General features: G+C 36.0%; 1 protein-coding gene across 9 annotated transcripts in view; it reads left to right on the forward strand.

Annotated features, from left to right (window-relative positions):
* Window positions 1-22,806, forward strand: part of dac (dachshund family transcription factor) — a 160,778-nt gene that overhangs the window by 49,567 nt on the left and 88,405 nt on the right. For 3 of the 9 annotated variants that reach the window (XM_028322099.1, XM_028322101.1, XM_028322104.1), the window contains 2 exons: window positions 5,423-5,434; window positions 14,022-14,161. In XM_028322099.1, coding sequence (XP_028177900.1) covers window positions 5,423-5,434; window positions 14,022-14,161 — 152 coding nt within the window. The remainder of the gene's footprint in view (window positions 1-5,422; window positions 5,435-14,021; window positions 14,162-22,806) is intronic. The other 6 variants (XM_028322105.1, XM_028322107.1, XM_028322102.1 and 3 more) reach the window with 3 other exon arrangements.

Genomic DNA, 22,806 nt, shown 5'->3' on the forward strand with positions numbered 1-22,806 from the left:
TATGTGTGTGTATAAATAACGTTTGCAATATGCGCGGGGCGCGATACAGTTTTCATAGATACGAGTGTGTTTAATAGATTTTGTTTTTGCATCATGTTATTATAACGGAATACGACATTAATTGTGTTGATTGAGTTTTTGAAAAGGAAAAGTGTTTTTAATCTGTCTATTTATTAGACCAATCGTGGATAAGAAACAGTAAACTTACATAAATGAAATGCTTCATTGAACAAACTAGAAAAAAGGAATGACATGTTTATTATTGCCTTTATTTAGTAAGGATCTGATATAATATCGATAAACGCGTCGCTATACTTTGTCAATGTATAGATGGAGTGAAAAGATAATCGATGCTGACACATACGGCGACTGGCTGTACAAAACCGGTAGACAGACGTTTGGCATTTAGGGAAACGATGTTTAGACGCGGACATTATTCATGACTGCTAATTGTATTTCTTCAAGCCGAAGATAATAAAAGTAATTAGCGTATTACAAGAGTGCCCTGAGGCGTCTTCTATTTTCCCCCACGGCTCATTTAACGCTGACCATTGATTGGTAAAGATCAGACGATAAAGATTAACTATCGACGGTTTCACATTTATTTTTATGCGCCATGTCGATACTTCATGTTTTTCACTAAAAAAACTATACAAAAGTATCAAAACGGCTCACTCGCAGTATAACGCAGACAGCGGTCGATACAAAAGGACTTAACACATTTTTTCTTCATATTTTATTATGAACTTCTGTTCAACATCCAGATGTTTGAGTTGGATCAAACAAAAGATTTTTCAGATGTACTTGCATACCGTCAGAATATAACTATTACAATCATGAGTTATGGGAGAAACTATAGTTTACTTTGTAATTTCAAGTGGTTTAATTTAAACATCTTTGAATTTATCAGACTGTTGTTCTTCATGTTTATTCTAGAGCTAATGTTGCGAAAATCCTGTGCCTAGTTCAAACTATGAGTTAATGAAAACTACGTTTTAAACATTGTTTATGTCACGCTCGATTTAGAAATACTGCCATACGAGTATTTTTAACCAGTCACCCCACGGAGGTCCTTTCACTAACAATAACAAATTTTACAACCGATTATTTCCTGATGTTAACCATGTAAGAAACTAATATCCATATAACGTCTCTAATAAAAACTTAACTACGTACCTGTCACTATAAATACGGCTCACGTGAATGAAACAATCGCGCTGTAAAACGTGGCTTACATGGGGGATGAAGTTTATTAATCAAGAAGTCGGCCATAGCTTGTTAAGGAACAAAGTTGCTCGACTTATGTGTATTTAAATAATGGTGATTAGCCCTTTCTTCGTGTCGAGTCCTATTTCTTTACGCTTAGTGGCATATTCAGCTGTCAATTGTTTTTAGTTCTTTGGATATAATTATTTTGAAAATTAACAGAATTCTATTTTTAAAATTCGATCGTGTTTTGTTTGTCAGCTACTTTATATTATGTTTATTTTTATATTCAAAGAGGTTTACAAAAAGAAAAGTAAACGCAACTCGCACTTGACGCTTTTTAAATAGTTTGTTTCCTAAGCCCGCGTCGACAGCGCCGATGTTTTTCTAATAACCTGTTTAACAAATCATAACGTTTATTTTCGTTCGGCACTGAACGATCACACGTCCGGACTCTATTCTGTTTCAAATCTCCGCGTTTGTTTTGATTATTTTAATTTTTCATTGAACACAACATGCGGGACGAGAATAGCGCGCGTAATCCGGTGTTGCATGTCAAATTATTTTGCATGCGTTAATACCTCCATCATTAGGGAAGTATTGAAGTAATCTTGCTTGAAAAACGTTCCTCTTTTGTTTTTTATGCCCGTTTTCACCATCAATCCCTAATTTTTAAGTGACACCTATAAAAACAAAATTCCTGTTATGTGTAACCATAGAGCTCACTTAAAAATTAGGGATTGATGGTGAAAACGGGCATTAGTCATTTTAAATCCAACCTTCAATATACCACACATGAAATCAAAAAATCTTAGCTATGATATTTTAAACGCGCTTCAAATGTTTTAAATGTAGAGTTCCTAAATGTATCTTTCAAGTGTCTCTCTAATGGCGGCTGATGAAAGAACTCCCAAGTTTTTGCTCGAGCTTGTTAGTTAAAAGCCGCCGATGGCATATGTACGATGTATGACTCGACACTATTAAGCATCCGAAATTAGATGAAATTAATTTAGGAAATAGTTGACTCTACAAGCAGGTAGCACCTTTTTACAACAATAAAACGAACCACGATTGGGAACGGTAGCAAAACCGTTTGATTATATTCCGAAAGAGCGTAACGGTGTAAATAGAAAACTATTAATACCAAAAATAGGTAGGATTGTAACACATCCGATATGGACGGTTCTAATGATTTTTAAGGATTGGCGCCAGAAGCAAAAAAAGGTTTAATTGTTTTGCGAAAAAAGGTCATTGTGGTTTAAAATGTTTGGTGTGGCCACAATGACCTGGCTTGATGAATCAGAATCAATAAAAAAAGAAACGATTGCGCCATAGGTAGCCCTTAGTTCAAAGGGGTCAGGCGTGACCACTGACCGGCGGCAAATCGTATAATTTGGCGAAACAATCCTCGCCCTGAATGGCCGTCGCGGGCACCACTCGTCACCGATTGCGAACAAAACGTGCCAAACACACGCTCGCATTGTTGCGAATCAATGAAAAGTCCAAAATGAAAAATGCCCTCAGAATCACGCAACAGTTTGTGTGGAATTCTCTGTTTGCGACAGTCCACCTTCATTCATAAAGTCCACGTGCATTATAGAAGCAGATTTTCATATTTTCATATCGAACGAAAAGAAAACTGATCCTTTACAAAGTCGAGACAGGCTAATGAAATCGGCAGACAGGTAATAGTTAAAAAGGGAATGTCGTAGCCCCAGTGAAATGAAATAAAACGACAATATGTCGGGAGCCATACCGTCTGACAATGGGGACCCGACAAAGGAAAATTTTAAGACGCCGCACTGGGAACACCATAAAATTGCAATAATATTAAAAAGTATCTCACGAACGTTAGGTATCCGTGTTCATGTAGATCGAAAGTTTAAGATTCAATTAAAAGTATCCTTTGAAGTAGACAAAAGGCGAAGCCAGCAGTCATAGCGAATTAGAAACAAAACGGATTCGCGAGTCTTTCTGAAGATGACGTCTCTCTCTGTTCGAGCAGTCATTGAGTTTCCTTTGTAATTAAATATTGAAATTAAGAAATGAACAGCCGCTAATTACAAGAGGTTGTCCCTCGGGGGCTGATTACCGGGGCAGCAGTCGCGGAAAGGGATGCAGGGACGGAGCTCCTGTTACGATTAATATTTAACAATTTAATGTTGCCGCCGCCAGCTTATTATAAATTTGATTTGATAACTTGTGACGATTAGTACTTATGGAGTACAAAGTTTGTTCTTTGTTTATATTTCCAATTTGAGAAAGATTTTGAAGGGGTTACATAAAAGCAAAAAAATTATATGATTTTTTCCTACGCCAATGCTTATCAAAATATTGATAAACAAATGCCCTCCTTTAATAAAAAATTAGTCAAAATCAGAGGGGCATCCTCTGACACTAATTAAAATGTGTTTCTAGATGTTCCTAACATGTTGCGGTTGAAAAATCGTTTATGTCGAATAAAATAATGTTAGACCACAGGAAACCACCCGATAGGGTAATAAAAAAGAAATAGAGTCATAGCAGAAACATAAATTCAGTGTTTGGACATTTCAATTATCCGGCCCACGTGGCGTGCCAACAATGATGTTCGTGCCAACGGCAATAAAATTATAAAAAAAAAGAAAACTGCTATCTCAATAAAAACTTAACATCAACCAGAACGTTATGAATATTTTACGTGTCTTATCTATTAGTTCGACTAATCAGACATTTTGTTATTTATTGTGCCTAAACAAAGAAAATGTATAGTGCGCCGCGCAAAAAAAAACAAAAATAATCACGTATGTAACAGCTCCATCATGATGCGATCGGATCGCAGATGAAATAGGCTAAGATTTTAAACACGTTTGGAATGTCTTTATTAACTGTCATCGAATCAAGAGAAGCTCCGGGAGCTGTTTAATACCCTATCAGACAAACGTAATTAGTTTTGTAAATAAAATGCCTCGGAGAAATTGAAACGTAGCAGCTACCTGACTGTTGAGGTGACTTGCTACATTAGCTTGTGATTGTACGGATCATCGAGTTCAATAGTGTTACATCGTGTTCATTAACAACGAAGATGTTAATATAAAACAATTTTAGAATTAAACATAACAAAGTAATATTTCTCTTGACGCACAAATAAGTTACAATAATGTGGCATGTTAGACTAATTCAGCAATAATAAAATTCGCAATAACTTTGCCAAATGGAAAGAAAATACATCGGGCATTTTTTTATTAGCTTTAATTCAATTAGCAGGATTCTCATAAATCTTAACAGTTGATATTTAGTAATTTGATTATTAATTACATTGTGATAGTGACTGTACTTGTTGGGCGTCAGATTTATATCTTGTTATTTTATTTATATTACGCCTACTACACGAGACTTCGAAATGTAATTGTAAAAGGAAACATAATCCGAACATGTTTTGATTTTCAGTTAATTACAACTGACTATACGTTTGAATATCATTCGAATTTAAAGTAAATTCGTGAACTGACAAGTAATTTCACTTTTCTGTTGCTGAGTTTCCGCCATTAAACAACAAAAATTTAGCCCTTGGGACAGCAAACATTAGGAGAACATCTTTCTCCGCGGACATGAAATAATTGTAAAGTAGAATTACGGTCGCCCAACTTTTCCACCCTAAACATTTTTTATTTAATTTTATTTTTACGACACGATTAAACGTTGCTTTGCTTTCACTTTTTATTGTTATTGTCTATGTGCCCTCTAATTTTTGGCTTCAATTAAATTTTCCTTTTCTGTTTTATTAAAACATTGTTTTTAATGACAGAAGTTTACGGAATTTGCATGAAACTTAGATCTCTTTTTCTTATTTCTTGTGTAGTGTTTAAGTTCTTTTTGACTTTGGAAATAGAGCTCTAGAAATGAATCGGTAATATGACGTCAGCTGAGTTGCAGTTGATAACAGACTGGTACTGGCATGTGACGTCATCACTGCTTTAACAAATACAGACTGTTTTCACTACAGCTAGTAAAATGTCATAAATAAAACATATTATTTATCAATTGTTAATTCGTTTGTTTGTAGTTATTTTATTTTCCAATTTTCCTTTTAAGCTTACCACACACAATTATGCATGTATTGGGTTTGAATGTTTGTAGAGTCTTAGAGCAATCTGTGAAATCCCTAACTGCCATACATGATATCACTTTGTGAACTCGTACTTGGAAATTAATGTTCTGTTCTCTTCTTCTCCAGGTACTTCTCAAGGTGAATAGGTATTATGTCTATTTAAGGACAAAACCCATCTAGCCCGACCGGAACTCGTCTAGAAAAATAGACCACCGCTTTTTATAAACGAAATCATTTATCATGTTTGCGCTGAGCCCAAGACAAACTGCTACTGCGTTTGAGTTTGCCGTAGATAAGATTGCGTTCGTTTGTTTTACCTTGTCTACCGATTCCTGGACCATTTTTAAGACAGAGCTTCATTGTTCGGGATAACATCCAAACGGTGTTTCCGAGGTGAAAAGGAAATAGGATATTATGGGAAATGTTAAAATGTTGACGCCTTGTGCTTTTAGTGCACTATAGAGTATAATAGTGGTAGATTAAACACATTTATAAGATCACTGTTGGAAGCGGGTTTAAATCAGCTTATTAAAATCTAATTACCATACGCTAAGTAGGGGTGGGTGTATAGGATACAATCCTAAAGAAACAAAAAAAAATTAAATACAGTTTTACCAAAATAAGGCAATAAAGCAAAAGTAATAACAAAAATGACATCAACTGTTGAAAGTATAACGCTTAAAGTACGACGTCAAAGTAAATGCAACTGCATACAGATGTCACAAGATTCATTTCCACGTGACAACGATGTCGTAGCAAAGGGGATATTTTTGGACGATGAAACGGCTTAAAAAGAGTTTAATTTAATATGTAAACATTCCCATACGGGTGTAGTGCTGTAACGTGTAAATAATCGAACGTTCGAGAAACAAAAACAAAAGAAAAAATATACAGATTATCACTATTAGCTTACTATAGACTGTCAGCGAGATGCTTTTGGTCTTTTAATTTTTAAAACTGTGCTGTGGACAGGGAAGGATGTTTACATCACGTGAACGGTATGATTTAGTGTCATGTGTCGGTAATAGAGAGTGAGTGTGAAGTCGCCTACTAAGAGAGGAGAATGGTAATACAAATATAATAACAAAGACTCCATTCTATTCATAGTTTGTCGGTAGTGTGATGCTGTTTATGTTCTTAATAGCATCACGTGGCGTTTAAGTTCTTGAATCCTTAATGCTCTGCGCTTTTAAGGATTATCTACAGTGATACTGAAACATGATTTCATTTATGGGGATGGTTTAGTTTTTAGAGCTTTAGTTAGTGTAGTTGTAGATATAGTTTTGTTCAGTTTTGAGCCTTACTTATTTGGTTTGTACGTAAGTTAGATAGCTTGTTTTTGTCCTACTTTTTCTCACAGTATTGTTGATTTCTTTTTTTACACAGTGACAGTTGATGACTATACAATTAAATTTTTATTTACTTTACAAATAAATTCTCTCTTATTTTTGTCTGCGCAATCAGATAGGATAAAAGCAAAGTCAATAAGAAGTAAAAAGTAAGACCAATTTATTGTGAACGCGATCTTTGTGTGCGAAAACTATCTGCTTACTAACTTGCTAGGCTTTTTATGAGGCTTTAGAACACGGCCGATTGAAAAGACGCCGCCAAAGTGGAGTCACTATTCTGAGACGTTATTTTATCTTTGCCATTTCAATGTTGAAAGCTGTATTTTCCTTTATCGGCATGTTCGTCGATCAGAAGTTGTGGTGTGTTTGCTGAACTATCTATCAGGGGTATATCTGTCAGAAATATCTGGGGAGTCCTTTGTGATGTTATTTGAACGGCGACAGAGGCGGTGAGTGATGAATATTGCCAAGCAAATATAACAAAGCAGAACTATCCGCGGTGTTAGTTTCACTGGGGTTGCCAACTGCGGGAGTGCTGCGTAAAATGGAATGCACTTTGATGTTTGCGTTTTTAACGTTTTTGGCTGTAGGTAATCAAATATTTTAGGAGTCTACTTAGTTTTTTTAAAATATGTAATGTGACGAAAAATGTTTACCGTTAGTTTTTTTGACTTTTCGGTAATAAATACAATAAAAAAAATGTCTAATGTAGTATACTTTTAAATAAAAAATAAAATTGATTTATTCATAACCAGGTGTTTTTACATTTCTATATTGCGATCGAGGATTTCTTTTAAGTAAAAAAATACTTGTGGAATATCCCAGCTCTCCATATTAATTAACTTAATTACTTTTCATTTTAATAAAATAAAATAGCATAATAAAATGTTTAACATATAAAAAAAGTTTTCTCCGTTTATTTGTACAACCCAAGTTTTGCCAACCGCCAAGACAGCGCTAAGCACTTCCAACGCTGTGAACTCTGCCTTAACACTTTATCATGTTAGCACACCAGTATAAATCGTTCGGAAATCGTTCGGTAATAAATCGAACGGTTTTTAATGGCATTTATCGCAGTGAGCTTTGCTGTATTCAGATTACTGGTACGGCTAAGTGGCCACGGGGGAGCGGCACGTGCGTCTTATCTGTGTCCCTCGACACTTTCAATATTCGATTTCGTCGCGGTTTAGTTTTTTTTCTACGCTTTTTGCCGCCGACTGTACCTACCGCCCGCACCGAAAATAAATACACGACTAGGGTTGTCAGGTCCAAAAACACAAAAGCCGGACTCTGTGCTTCCATTTGGCCGGACATTTTACCCTAAGCCTAGGCGCAGACCATCGATTTTTCGTCGGCCGATAGTTTAGTCGGGCAGTTGATCAGTATGGGCATGTATGGAAGTGCGCACATTACACCGATTTGATTTAGCCGATTCTTCATACTATTTAAAATCGGGCACAACTATCGGCCAACTAAAAATCGGTGGTCTGCGCCTAGTCTAAAAGGCAGCAGCCAAATAAAAAGCCTAACAACCTAGGAGAGGCCGGACAAGAGAATATTTGGCCGGACAAGACCAAAAAGCCAAACATGTCCAGCTAAAGCCTGGACACCTGGCAACCCTATACACGACTTCAAGTTCATTGACGCTATTAATATTTCCGGAGATAGTTAAAAGTTGATCCGGTTTTTAATTAGCGCGCTTTTGTTTTCGCAGTAAAAATGCAAGGTTGTATTGTTTCTTTCACGGTTGAGTCATCGTTTTGTTGTCATAATGTGCGAGTTTTACTTTTGAGTAGTCATTATGAAGCTTTGTGTAAAAAACAACAATTGCTCAATCATTTCGAATTCGAATTCTTGTAACATGACCTTATTTTATTAAGGTTCCCTTTTACTCAATAAAAAAATACCTTGTTTGACTTCAGAAGTAAGAAGACAAGCCTTCTAATCTTATTACTCGCTTATCCGTTTCGCAACAGATTCGTCCAATCAAAATCCAAACCCTTCGAAAAAGTCGCGGAATAAAATATCGCACACCGCAGTCACACTTTGTGTAATGTGACCATACGTTCCTATTTTTTGCGGATAAGACTGCAGTTCATACGTTCTATATTTTAGACTTCTGGACTATTGTTGTATTATATTATATATAAATATATTTTATTTTTATTTTATTTAGACTTCCAAATAAAAAAACTTTTTCAAATGCTTTAATTTTAAAAAAATAATGGATTTGTACGAGTATTTATTACTTTATCAAGTTTTAATACTAATTTCAAAATCTTAACGTGCATGTGAAAAACGTCACAAAATTACATCGCAATCAAATTATGTTTTGGAATGCCTAGTCTACTATAAAATAAAAAAACACGCACTAAGTACAGTTTTTAATAATGTTTCGAGCTTATCTGACAGTAGGTAACTCAAAAACAAAGTTAAGTGTCACTCTTTTTATCTCACGATCATACTTTTTTAAACTTTCCTGTTTATCCAGAACTCTTCCAACCCAATGGTGACCCTATTCGCACCCCAATGCGTAACCGAAAACGAACCGCAATCCAAGCTAATGGAGTATCTCATAATGACGGTTCTGACATAAAAATAAATAGGCGAGACTCAGTTTCTGCGTAAGCCGATACTATGATAACAGCGGCCCCCAATAATTGCCGAACTTGCCGTAGTAGTAGTGGATTATGGTACCACTGTAATTGATCTGCCACGCCAATTACTGGACAGCGGAAGATATGGCAGTTTACGAGCTTTGCGAGTTAGGACTGGTGCTCGTTTTTGCGTTAGTGACACGTATGTACTCGCTATTGGGACTGTGAGATCCGGTTGGTCCTTTGATCCACTTTTTATTATGTAAAAAGGGTATTACAAATAGATAAGAAACCAGTTAATTTGTAGTTGTACCTACTTTACTCCTCAGTCCTAGCTTAAAGAGTCATAAGTAATTCTAATGTGAAAACTTTAGGTTAAAATTATACATTATCAAGAGATGTCGCTGTACCGAATTAAATCGCGATAGATATGATTTCTCTTTTTTTAACGCTCTGAATACCTGGCTACTCTTACCACTTAGGTAGGTTAGGTTTAAGTGAGATATTGACTTGAATTACTTTTAATTTTCAACAAAATGGAGTTTTTTTCGCGATAATGCACAAAAGTAGCGTTGTTTGTTACTTGTAAGAAAATCATTTATTCTATGCTTTCCAAAAAGGCGTTAGACAGAATCCTTTCAAATGTTAACACGAAAATATCTTGCCGTGATTATAGTATCGCGCTATATTTTACGAGAATAAGGAGGAGCTTCACATGGCGCACGCAATAGGCTTAGAGCAAAGATTTAGGTGACAAACTTTATTGCGGCCGAGAAATACTGATGTCTATTACACCCACATAAATCACGGATGGGAAAACAATAGGCGTGAAATTGTGGAAACTGCGGCGACTACGCTAAATCTTGGGGCGTAATAAATAAAAATAAATAAAAGTAAATCCGAGCCTCCCCACGCGAGCGCTTGATTTATTTCATAACAGTTACAAACGCACGGGAATCTCGGTTTTAATTGAAATTAATTAATAATGACTTGCGTTTATTGTTCGCGTTCTTTGTTATTTATATCTTAGAAATTGTTTTCAAGTCAGTGTCAGGTGTTTGTTTTGGTTAAAAAAAATATTACTGATTTTCGTCAATAAATTAAAATTGGTCAGGTGGGTAATGTTTGATACTTATACCTACCTAATGGAAGTTATAGTAGAGTACCAATATGTGAATATTTTTTGCATGAAAATAACATATGATCTAACTATCGTATAGGTATAGCAATGAAAAGTATAGGTACTACTCGTATTGAGAATTCAAGGTAATTTGCTGCAGTTTCATAATTTGATTTCCTTCCGAATACAGTTTCAGTGTTTTCATTTCTGTACCTACATTGTAAACCTTTTAAAATTTCGTCATTGCTTCGTTTCGTCTCTAACTTCGTATAGCAATGTAGAGCATTACATTAGTAATATTACTTATGTAATTATTATTTAAGGTGGACAAAACTACGGATTTGTTAAAATCACACTTTTAGAATGTCACGAAAAGAAGTTACGAGTAATATCCTCTAATAAACTGTAATTATTGAAGGTGTAGTGACAAAATGATTTGCAATGAATAATTTAAAGAGAGCCAAGTACTAATTTGCATGAAGAAAGTAATAAAATGTATAAAGTAAGCCGTCTATAATTTCCTAGTTAAGACGAGATGAGAATATACTTAGTGTGAGTAGGAATTTAAGTATTATTAAATTTACATGTGCATGATTGATGTCAATGATTTTATATGTGTGAGTAGAATGTAGTTAAGGTGCCAAGCTTTTTGCTATTTTACTGCTTAGTAGAACCCTAAAAGGTATCCTTTAGGTAAGATTTTGTTCCTGGAAAATTCACGAATTTTCCACTATTCTATGTTTTTGGAATGCCATAATTGTAAAGAACTATTAGCTCACCATTGTCCTTTGATATTCATATCCCCTGAAATAAGTTAAGATTTTATTTGTCGTATTTGAGTTTGACCCAAACTTAGTAAAGAACAGCTTACCATCGTAAGTGTTACTCTTATTTACAAGCTGTGCTACAGTGTTAAGCTTGTGCTTTCCTAAAACCTTTGTTTATCACCTGTACGCCAAGCACGAATGATCAAAGTAGTAGTAACGTAAACGTATCGTGTCTACTATACTATAACGCAGTAAAACGTTAGTAGGCATCACGAAGCACTTTCGTCGTTGTGTAGTAAGTACGATACAATTACGAGAGTGACGTCATCCTAACGTAAGTAGGGAATGAACTAATGAACGAATGATACGTTCGGAAACATATTAATGTGGTCTTATTAACTAAAATTATTTAAATATAATATGATATTCTAGTGAAATCTTAGAGAAAACAATCAAGAAACAAAATTGTGTTCCATATATTTGTAGTAAGGTAAGTAAATTTAATTTTTAATGTTGGTTGATAACATTTTTAATATATTATTTTCCATATGTTTTAATTTCTGAACGGTCTACCAGACTGTCAAACACAGTTTGCTTTGGTAAGCAAATTCAAGTTATAGGAACTCATTGAGTGTATTCTTTGTTTGAAGCTTAATTTTAATGTAAATTTTAATTTTAATGATGACTAGTAAAGTTCATGGAAAAGTACGTAGATTTGAGATAATGTGGTTTAATGTGACTGTGTGGGCTGTAATGGCGTGATATTTTTAGATGTTATTTGCTAGAAATGGTGACTTATCTAAACCTTCCGGAGGTCCAAGAGGACGCTATTTCATGCAAATGAAATGGAAGGAATTAGCGGAAAAATTAAACAGTGATGGCACAGGCGACTCTCTGTCGGTGGAGAAATAGCGCAAGGTATGCGATCTCGAGTGGTTTAATATTTCAAGTGTGCGACCTAACTCATTAAGACATTATTTATGGGCATTGCTTTTAAGCCAATGCCACATACTTATATTTTTTGTTTAGTTTTAGCTTCAATGAAATGATTTGTTCTATTTCTGTTTGTGGTAAAGGTGTGGAGTTATTTAAAAGATAACACTAAAAGAAAGCTGGGCAAAATAAAAAGAGCTACAAGTGGCACTGGTGGTGGACCGACCTTGAAAACAGGGTCATGCAAATAATTGGAGTGGAGGCAGCTACTGGCACAACGGTGGTGGAAGCTGGCTTTCAGCAGGTCTGCATTAATTTATTTCAGTCTGGCAAGGGATTGCCATAGGGAAATCCTTAAGCGTGCAAATTTTATTCTAACTATTTTTTAATAGATCTAAATATTAAGTTTATATTATTTATGCATAATATTATTACTTCACTATTACTTGTAAACTTTTAAAAAGAATACAGACATATTAAATTAATTCATATTAATCAAGGTTTATAATTTAAATATTGTTGTAAATATTATTATAGTGTAAACATTTTTCAGAATGAAGATAGTGGAAAAACGCCCAACACCCAGCCAGAAGAAATTATGATACCTGTGTATATAGAAGATAACCAATTTTACTCTGGATACAACAGCTACAGGTAAATTTAATTCTTTTAGTAATTTTACATAGATTAACAGACAAAATATTATTATTATGAAAAATATGGCAAATCGATGTTAAAATTAAATTAATTAAATCAAGTTGTTAATATGAAATTAAATTACATTACAGAAGCCGATCGGAACACCCCAAGCACCAGTAGCCAATCCACCGTGGTGCCGACCACCTTCAGAGTGAAGAGACCAGTGCTTCTCCACCTTCTAATTTATCTCGTAATTATTTAATTTAAGCTGTGTGTACAACATTAATGAACAAATAAAGCTACTACATAAATACTTACGTTAGTTTTATTTTCAAAGAAACAATGAAAATAATAGCTTTCCAGCCATAAAAGTATTTTTAGATTTAGATTACATGTGTAGCCTATTAATCTCATCAACCAACACACTTCTTATCGTCTTCAGCCTCAAAAAACATATTTTTTTTCATCTGACGCAAGTTTTCACACTGAAAAATTTACCGTGACAAAACATTCGTAAACTTACGTTAGCCAGCTATCGCCACTTACTATTCTATACGTCAAAAAAAGGTTCGTGATCGCAAAGTTAGTACAAACATCATACGATACGTTTACGGTACTATTACGTTACTATACAATAGGCATTTGTGCTGCCAAATTTAGTTTGTTTTACGTCCGATAGAGGCGCTCTCAGATTCTCATACAAATTATTTACGTTAACGATACGATTACCTTTACGCAAGTTATTCGTGCTTGGCGTACTGTCATCAGCTTTGCACTGGATAAGTCGATCCTTAACTTCAAACTCCTTCCATCCATGTTCTTTTGAATAATTTCGTTGCGGGTCAGCGGGGGTTTAATATTTATTCTGCCGGGATGAACTTGACCTTCATTGGTTTCCTCCATTGGGATCCTGACTCCAGCAGGCTATGTAGATCCTGACTGTATAATATGTACGATGTACTTAGGTAAACTGGATGAGAATGCCTTATGGCATTAAGTTCGCCTAATGTTAATATTTTTGGCATTGAAGTATGAATAAATAAATAAATAAAAATAATATGTAGCATTTTTATGCAGAACAAGGCAGATATTTGAACAGTCCTAAACTATAGGGAATCTTTCATGTCTAAGGCTGAGTTACACCATCTTATTTTAACAGTAACAATAACAATAACCGATGCTTTTTGTATGAAGTTTGACAGATTTTTAGAAAGAAAGATGGTGCGACTCAGCCTCAATAGAGTTTGTGGCCAAGGAGCCTTCCATGTGCAGGCTAAGTGGATCGTCTTAAACGGCAGTAACGTGCTACTATGTCCGCAGCTCCAGACCGGGCCGACCTCCGAAGCGTGCCTCCGGCGTGGGTCTCTCGCTGGCCGCCACGCAGTTCCCTGGACATCCCTTCAAGAAACATCGGCTGGAGAACGGCGAGTACTCGCCGTATGAGAACGGGCACATGAGTGGTAAGTCCTTTAGTTATGGCGCAAGTACTACGCGGGAAATTGATCGAGACGTGTAAACACGCACTTCGGTTAGTTTCGCCGTGTGTCGCCCATACTTCGGTGTGAGGGCTCGCGCTTCGTCTCGGTCAATTTCCCGCATATGTACTTGCACCATTAAAGTTAATGCTGTGTGAATAGGGAAGCTTTCTTTCGAAAGGATTTTGGAAGATGCCAATGTTCAGCAGTGGACGTCCTTTAGCTGAAAAGTTGATGCTGATGTGATGATGAATCAGTTGTGAAACTTACCTTCCAAACTGAGGCCAAGTTTAAGGTTGCGATTTTCCGGTTTCAGGCTCTTTTATATTTAATTTGCCATTTGTGAGCATGATTAAGCATAATTCATTCAATTAATCATTAATTGAATAAATGGCATTGTTTCTGTCACAATTATTAAACACGACCAACCGAAATAAAATATTTTAGGTAATTCATGAGGACAAGCTTTCAATTGCATACGATTTAAAATATTTGGAAGGATTAAAATGCTACAACCTTTAAACTTTAAACTTTCAGCTGTTAAAAGATCTTCTGACGCGTAAAGTTTAGATATTTACATATTAAATGAATATGACATTCATGACATGAAAGGACACTTGTTTTTCATTTACTCAACACAAAAACCACGCAATCTCTATAGGCCAGTAGAATTAAACACAAAAATTGATTAAATCGGAAATAATTCCTACAAAAGATTTTTTTGCTTTAATGGCTTCATTGGTTGCCCATTAAGACTCTCCTAAGTTTTCGACTTCGACGGAGTTGTGCTTAAGTGGTGGGGGCCCCGAAAGCGGCGTTTTTTCGGTTTTCCGGTTATACCGCGTAAAGGACTTACCCTATCGAAAAGTGGTCTTCATGATGGTTAAAGGGCACTTAATCCTGCATTGAATAAGACCAAATTCATATGTTTTGGACAAACCGTTCTCGCGCTAAAGTTCGGCAAAGTAGAAAATATACGTATAATTCATGACCCTCTCCACGTCCAATGGCTTGTTACCCACATGCTTCCAAGCCTTGTAAAGGGTCGCCTTAATCAGTGTAACCCTAACAAGGCTCACGAGTTTGATTCGCTTATCCTTGTTCGTCCCAGCCGTTCCTTAACTGCGGTTGCTGCATCTCTTCCTGACACTCTCCTGAACGACTCTGTGTTACCTTATGTGGCTGCCTCTCTTCCTTGTACCCTCCTGTACGATTGCATTGCTTAGCTATATGCCTGGTCCAAGGTTCGACGCCACAAAATCAACTTTGTACGCGTGAAAATAGTTTAAATACTATTTTCCGTGCTTGCAACATTTTTCTTTACTGCTTCGCCTCTATTAGTCGTAGAGTGATTGTATATATCCTATAGCCTTCCTCAATGTATGAGCTATTCAACACAAAAATAATGATTTCAATCAAACTAGTAATTCTTAAGATTAGCGCGTTCAAACAAACAAACAAAAAACTCTTCAGCGTTTTAATATGAACTTGTTGTTGTTGATTTTTGGCGTCGAACCTTAGACCAGCCATACGGCTAGGCAACGTAGTCATGCAGGAGGATACAAGGAAGAGGGGCAGCCACAGTAGGTAACACAGAGTCGTTCAGGTGAGTGCCAGGAAGAGGTGCAGCAACCGCAGTTAAGGAACGGCTGGGACGAACAAGGATAGGCGCATCAAGCTCGTAAGCCTTGATAGGGTTACACTGGTTGAGGTGGCCCTTTTCAAGACTTGGAAGCCTGTGGGTAACAAACCATTGGACGTGGAGAGGGTCATTAATTATACGTATATTTTCTACTTTGCCGAACATTAGCTCGAGAACGGTTTGTCCAGAACATATGAATTTGGTCTTATTCAATGCAGGATTAAGTGCCCTTCAACCGTTATGAAGACCATTTTTTGATAGGGTAAGTCCTTTACGCGGTATAACCGGAAAACCGAAAAAATGCCTCTTTCGGGGGCCCCCACCACTTAAGCACAACTCCGTCGAAGTCGAAAACTTAGGAGAGTCTTAATGGGCAACCAATGAAGCCATTAAAACAATAAAATCTTTTGTAGGAATTATTTCCGATTTAAAAGCTAATTCTACTGGACTACTATGATTATTTCGCGTTTAAGCAATTTGGATGGTGTGAAAAAAATTAATGAATTTATTTCCAAGTGTGATAATGACTAAATTACTTTATCATAAGCAACGTTATGGAATACTCGTAAGTAACATGAGTCGAGTAAGAAATTATTGTCACACCTTACGCAGAGCATTTCGATGTTAATTTAATGCATTATTTATACACGTTTGGATAAAATAGTGGTACAATTCCGTCTTTGCATACGTGTTAGTTTTCAGTGTAGTACATGAAATCAATTTGCCAATCATCAACCAATTTTATACGCATGGGTGTAATGTAAAATAATTGTTTATCGTCGCTTCCGATTGAGTAATTTTTATATTAGTGACCATTATTTCATCTCGTTTTTGTTAATATCTTTCAGCCGCAACCAATCGATTAGACATTAATTGAAGCGTTTGCGATAATGTAAGGCCAATTAATTTTCATGTACCCAATCAATTTGTTTTGTCGGACATAAGTATTTTGTTCGTGTTAATTAGCGAATACGTATCTAATAAGCCATAAGGTTTTTCGTGAATATTTTTCAACACTATGAGTGGTGGAATGGTATTCTATGGTGGAAAGGAAGATACTGGCCTTAGTTTCAATTAATATTTGAATATATAGACTATTTTAGGCAATCTAGGCAGATTGTGATATGAATATGAAACACTTACGTAAAAGGACTAGGTAGAGCTATTAAAATGAATGTCGAAGATGCTATTTTAAGGACCTACTCTCGCATTGTACATGCATGTAGGTGTACTAATGTTAATCGCGCTGTAATTAACACAACAGGCCGTGACACGAGATAACATGAAAATCGGGTTTATGAGCGCCCCAGATAAGCTCCGGATATGAATTCCCGTCTTCTCGGGTGGCATGCCTCCTCATTTCATATACAAATTACACAAATACAAAATTATCCCGGCACAAACGGAGAAAAGGGAATAAAGTGATTAAATAGAGCTCAGCACAAGACGGCTAGCAATCAATCATTTTTGTCGCTTACGGCTTTGTTGATTCTGTTGTTTTGCGTCCTTGTCGCTCGGGTGGCGTTTGCATGGCGTCTCTCTCTGGCCCGAAGTGTCGTGCAGACAAGGGAGCAATTACATTCGTGATGTTGCATAAGCGCCACTTGCTTATCGCGGCTGCCGCGTCCGACTTGAGTGTAGTTGGTACTTTTTCCCTAAATTTGCAATTCGAAACGCTCTCGTAAGTGAAAAAGGCGTAGGTTTGTTATAACGCGATTGCTTTTTGTTTGCCGGAAAATTTTGTCATTAAATTCTATTGTATTTTTAAATGTGGACTGCCTTTTCCGCACAAGGTCTATTGAGGGTTTTTCTATTCTAACCTACATGATAAAATAGTTTTCAGGACATTGTTGTAGAGCTAAATCTGATCTCTACATAGGACCTATAGCTTGGGACCTAATAGATTTTTTACATGAAACAGAAAGAAAAATAGTGGAATTAGCTTAGCAAGGCTTAACCTTGATAATTTCATGCCAAGAGAGAGCTGAGAATAGTAAGTATAAAGGCGCACCATATGCATGAAATAAATTCTGACCAATTACAAAATCTTTAAAACACTAAAACTATCTTCACCATAGATCTCTCCTTCCACCGACTCTATTCCAAGATTGTATTACACAGATAACAAACAAATCGACACGCAGACACAAAACAAATAGATTCCTCTCATTAAAGACTCTTGTCATTAGCTGTCTAGCGCGTGCGCACGTTATTGTGTTGCGGACGTATGTGCTTACTTGGTTTTAATTATTTTACAATTAGTGGAAGATGGATGGTCGGCCCGAGGATTGTTTTGAGATTTCAAATGTACGATCGATCTTGAGATGGGTAGATAATTTTGATTCGTTGCGGGCATGAACTTATTTGTTTGTATGAGGTAGAGATTGTAATGAATGGGATGTTAGCTCATTCGAATAAAGTGCGATTCTTTGGCATTTGATGATTGACTTTTTAAATTGTAAATATCTATGAATATGAAAGATGACTTACCATCAGGTGATGACATAGTGTCCACTGTGTAACACCATCATTCCAAAATAAATTGATTTTGTTACTAAGTAAACTAAGTTCAAAACTTTGCTTCACGTATTTTGACCCTTCTGTAAATTACCTAAAAATAATTAATACCTAGGTACCTACCTGCTGCACGTCACCTTAACAAATATTAATATCCCAGCCTAATGTTTTCCGATTAAAACAACAATCAGTACATCCAAATTCACATTAAAGCCATTCTAATTAAATTCGTGCACGTATCAAGTTGCTCCGTATCCGTACAGCTCCAGAGTTAAGCCAATAATATTTTGACGAGTCGTTGACAGTGGTTTACAGTTGATGAAACAGTCGCACGCATACAGACAGAAATCCCAGGCACAGTTGAAATAGAACAGCCACTACAGCCGGGCGAGCGAGCGCGCCGGGCGTGCTTCGTCTTAACACGGAAAATTCATCCATGGCCTAAAATACCTGAGCCAAAATGAAATTATCAAAAAACATAAATTAAGGCTGTTAATTGCTTCTAATTATCCTTGTAACTAATTAACTTTTGTAGATTCATAATTCATTGTTTAGTTTTTTTGACGTCAATAAAGCGAGATTAATTTAATATTCGAAACTTTTAATAAATTTGTATTCTCTACTGAAATGCCGGTGGCCTAAGGACATTTGACATTATGTTGTGGCTGTGTTTTTTGCGTTGCGCCCGCAAGTGAGTCACACATCGGTCTGTGCTAATCTACACGTCACCGTCTCTGTTTGAGTGAGGAGGCGGGTGGCCCATTTTCACCCCGTGAAATAATAGGATACGAAAACATCGGAGGCAGAACATAATCCTCCTACGAAGGTTGAACGGAATGGAAATACGAATATGAAATGCGTAAGGGACGTGTGGGCCCACGTGCCCACGAAAGGGTTACCGATGTTTATCTTTAGACGGTAAATCAAAATCGATGCTCATTCCGCCTTGCGCCTTAGATTTTTGATTAATATGACTGGTAATGCGATATCTGGAATTTGCATAGTATGAATAAATTAATTCAACTTAACGGCGCTTGTACTTAGCCTGTAGAAGGTGCTTTGTTGTGTTCAATACTTCAATGCATTGCGAACTGACAAAGCAAGAAATTAATGCTTCTAGGAGGATCACAAAGTATGTGTGTCTACTTTTGACTATAATAATAAATTTTACACCATACATACGTAACAAGAACAAAAAAGAATACAAGGGACAGTAGGTACAATTATTATTTTCTTATATTTGATTTTCTTCGACTAAATGTTTTTCTTTACCCCAATCCAAAACTTCTCTTCACTAAGATAGAGATTATTATTATAATTTGAAATCACTCCCATAATCTCTTTTCCTTAAATTTTCTTTAGATCCAATAAGAAATGCTCTAAACGCAAAATCTTAACAAACATTATCTTTGGCGTTTACAACAATGTATTGTACGCACTTAAATTTAAAATGCCCATCAATAAAAATACCTCAATGGACGTAGTTATTCATAACAATTTCTTTTTATTAACGTGACACTATGATTTGTATGTGTGTATGTGTACCTAATTATATTTATATGACTATTTATGTCATTAATTGAATTTATTTATCGCCATTTAATAAAATTAATTACCTACTTATATCAATATAGACCAAGTTTTATTGATATTATTAGCGTAATCAATTCAAAGATGTATGTTATTCTATTTTTAGAAGGCATTTATAACGCCCGTATTCACAAACATTACTATGAGGTCTCACAGTGCGCGTGGACGCACAGGGTGACCAATCACAGAGTACTGTTCAACGCTATGCATTCGATTTGCTGCTTCACTTAAAAGCAAGCATCGTTTGTGAATAAGGGCGTTATATAGAGTATTTTAAGATTTTCTTTTCTTTTCGAACCATATAAAGTTGCATCAAAGTTGAAGACAAACCGTGTCATTCCAAAATTACTTCCTTCCAAAGTGACGTAACCGTTTCTATTTACGGCAACCCTAATATGGGAGAATGGTATGAAAATGACGTGTTGATAATAATTAAAGGTTCGCAGTGTCGCGAGTCGGCCGCCAGGGGGCGAAACGTACAGACATCAGACTATACATTTTTATTGCAAACTCAACCGTATTACAACTGTGTAAGACTACAGTGTTAAGCTTTGAATGCCGGCGTCTTTACGTAACGTATCTCGGATGAAGCTTTACATTCTGATTGAATCTGCAACTGAAATTAAGTAAGGATTTGCCTGTTTGTGTTGGGGTGAGACGGATCAGCCTATTACGTCTTGTATCCTCGCTTGATCGCATTGTTAACACGCTCGTAAAGGTTTTGTTGTCAAATTTACACAATTTGATTAACAAAGGTAACACTTTCTAAAAGAACCGTAGCAATTTTGGGCGTGGATTTTTGGGATTACTAAGTAGGTACCCTATGCACTCAGAGTGAGATAATATCTAGAGTACCTTATAAGAGTCCTTGTAGGTACTTAAGTGAAAAAATAAAGTCACGCTATGCCATTCATGGTCAGTTTAACTCATCCATTGACTATCTGACAGGTTAAGAAAAAGTTTGGGAATTTCTGCTCTATACACACAGTGAATTAATAAAAAGTTCCTTTAAACTCATGCAAGTACTGCTAACAAGCAATATTTCCTTCCAGTATTCTATCACACTTCTTTCACCGGAAACTTAATTCAGATTATCGATCAAAGAAGTGCAAAGCGGTAATTCATATCATTCAGTTAGTCACGTCTTGTTCCTACTGTATACATTTGCAAACCCGATGAGTTCTGCATAATATTGGAACCCCCGGCAGATACACTCATAATTAAAAGCTCGATGCTAACAGTTCATTATCCATCTCAGCCACTTTTGCATTGAATAACGCTTTAACCATTTATCGCGCTGAAAAAACGAGTGAATGCTGCACAATCACTGAATCGAAAGTTTAATTGTTTTTTATTTCAGACAGTGCGCATACGCAAAAACGGTCGATAAACACCGTTCAAGTCGGCAATCATAGCAATTTCTTGCTAGCTCCGGCCGCGTTTACAATTTTAATGGTTAAAACATCAACTGGCAATTGCTGGCAATCAAACAAATTGCTCGCTGCTCTTATAAGGAAATCGCAATAGTAAACGTGGTGGCAACAATAATTAAACGCCGAAGCGGCGCGGAACGCTTAAAATCTTTTTACAGTGTAGCGGGCCATGTAAGTATTTTAGATGCGGAATTTTCACGCCACTACGGTAATGAGCATTCTAACTCTAGCGCTGCTCTACATCCACGACGAGGCCTACAGCGACATCTATTGACAGCATTGGCAATTTATAATTATAGAGCTCCATAAACTTTTCTCAAACAACATATCCGCTATGCTGTCCGAGAACAGGAAAGCAGTCTGTAATGTAGTGTTATAATTTTCCATAGATTTTAATAAAAAAGTTTTTAACAGCTCATTACTGACTTGAGAATAAAAAAACTGTGCCTTTTTGCAGAATAACTTAGATGTAAGTACAAAAAAGTGTTTATTATAAATTCATTATGAATATTTGGTTTTGTAATAAAAGGAATTCTCGTAAAACTGACATAAATATGTTAATAAATATGTTATTTATTTATTTATGTAGACATATATTTAATTGATCTGTTCTACGATTCACTCACCTGTTTTTAATTGAAGCGTGTTACATTATTGCAACCCGCATAACTCTTGCTTTTAATTGTCTATGGGCTATCTACGGTTTTTGCAGTCAGAGGCGTTTGATACAGTTTACCGCTTGTAACTTTTATAGAGCGTTATTCTTTTTAATGGAGCGCGCAGTTGCATAAATTGCCTGATGTCAAGAATACACTTCAACTTTATTATTTCCAAGTAAACGTATTTTTTGTTTTCCTATTCTTAAAATCGAGCAAAACTCTTTGAAATGTTATATAATTGTAAGGAGGTGGATTTGTCTGTTCATAATTTAGAATAATGAAGATTTTATTTAGTTTTGTGTATCTATCCATGTATGTCATTGGAATTTCTGGTAACCATACAAAATCTTCCACAAAAAAGAGGTGGTTAAATATGATGCCTAAGATAGGTTAAAAATAGTTATACAGTAAGAGAATTCCAATATTATACAAATTCCACAACCTGTTACAAACCCGGTTTTCCAACTTAACGTACTTAGTGCTCAATTGAATCTATCTACAAAATAATTTAAAACTGCTATCATTTCGCCCATCTTGGCACATAAATAAAGTACACCCCATTATCGACAGCATATTAACGTGGGGTCTAAAGGAGTTCAGAGTAATTAAGTAAATGTAACCATGAAGCTAAAGATAAAAATGGAGGCCAGACTTAGAATACCTACTTGAAGCACAACCTATGTATCACTATCTCGCTCTCTGTGGGCAGGCTCTCTCTTTCTAAGTAGGGTAACCTTTTATTTATTTTTCTCAGGACGACAAAGACTTATAACGTCAACAATCCAGACA

The sequence above is a fragment of the Ostrinia furnacalis genome, unplaced genomic scaffold (genome assembly GCF_004193835.3).
Source record: "Ostrinia furnacalis isolate ACB-3 unplaced genomic scaffold, ASM419383v2 OfSCF7594, whole genome shotgun sequence".
NCBI classification, from domain to species: Eukaryota; Metazoa; Arthropoda; class Insecta; order Lepidoptera; family Crambidae; genus Ostrinia; species Ostrinia furnacalis.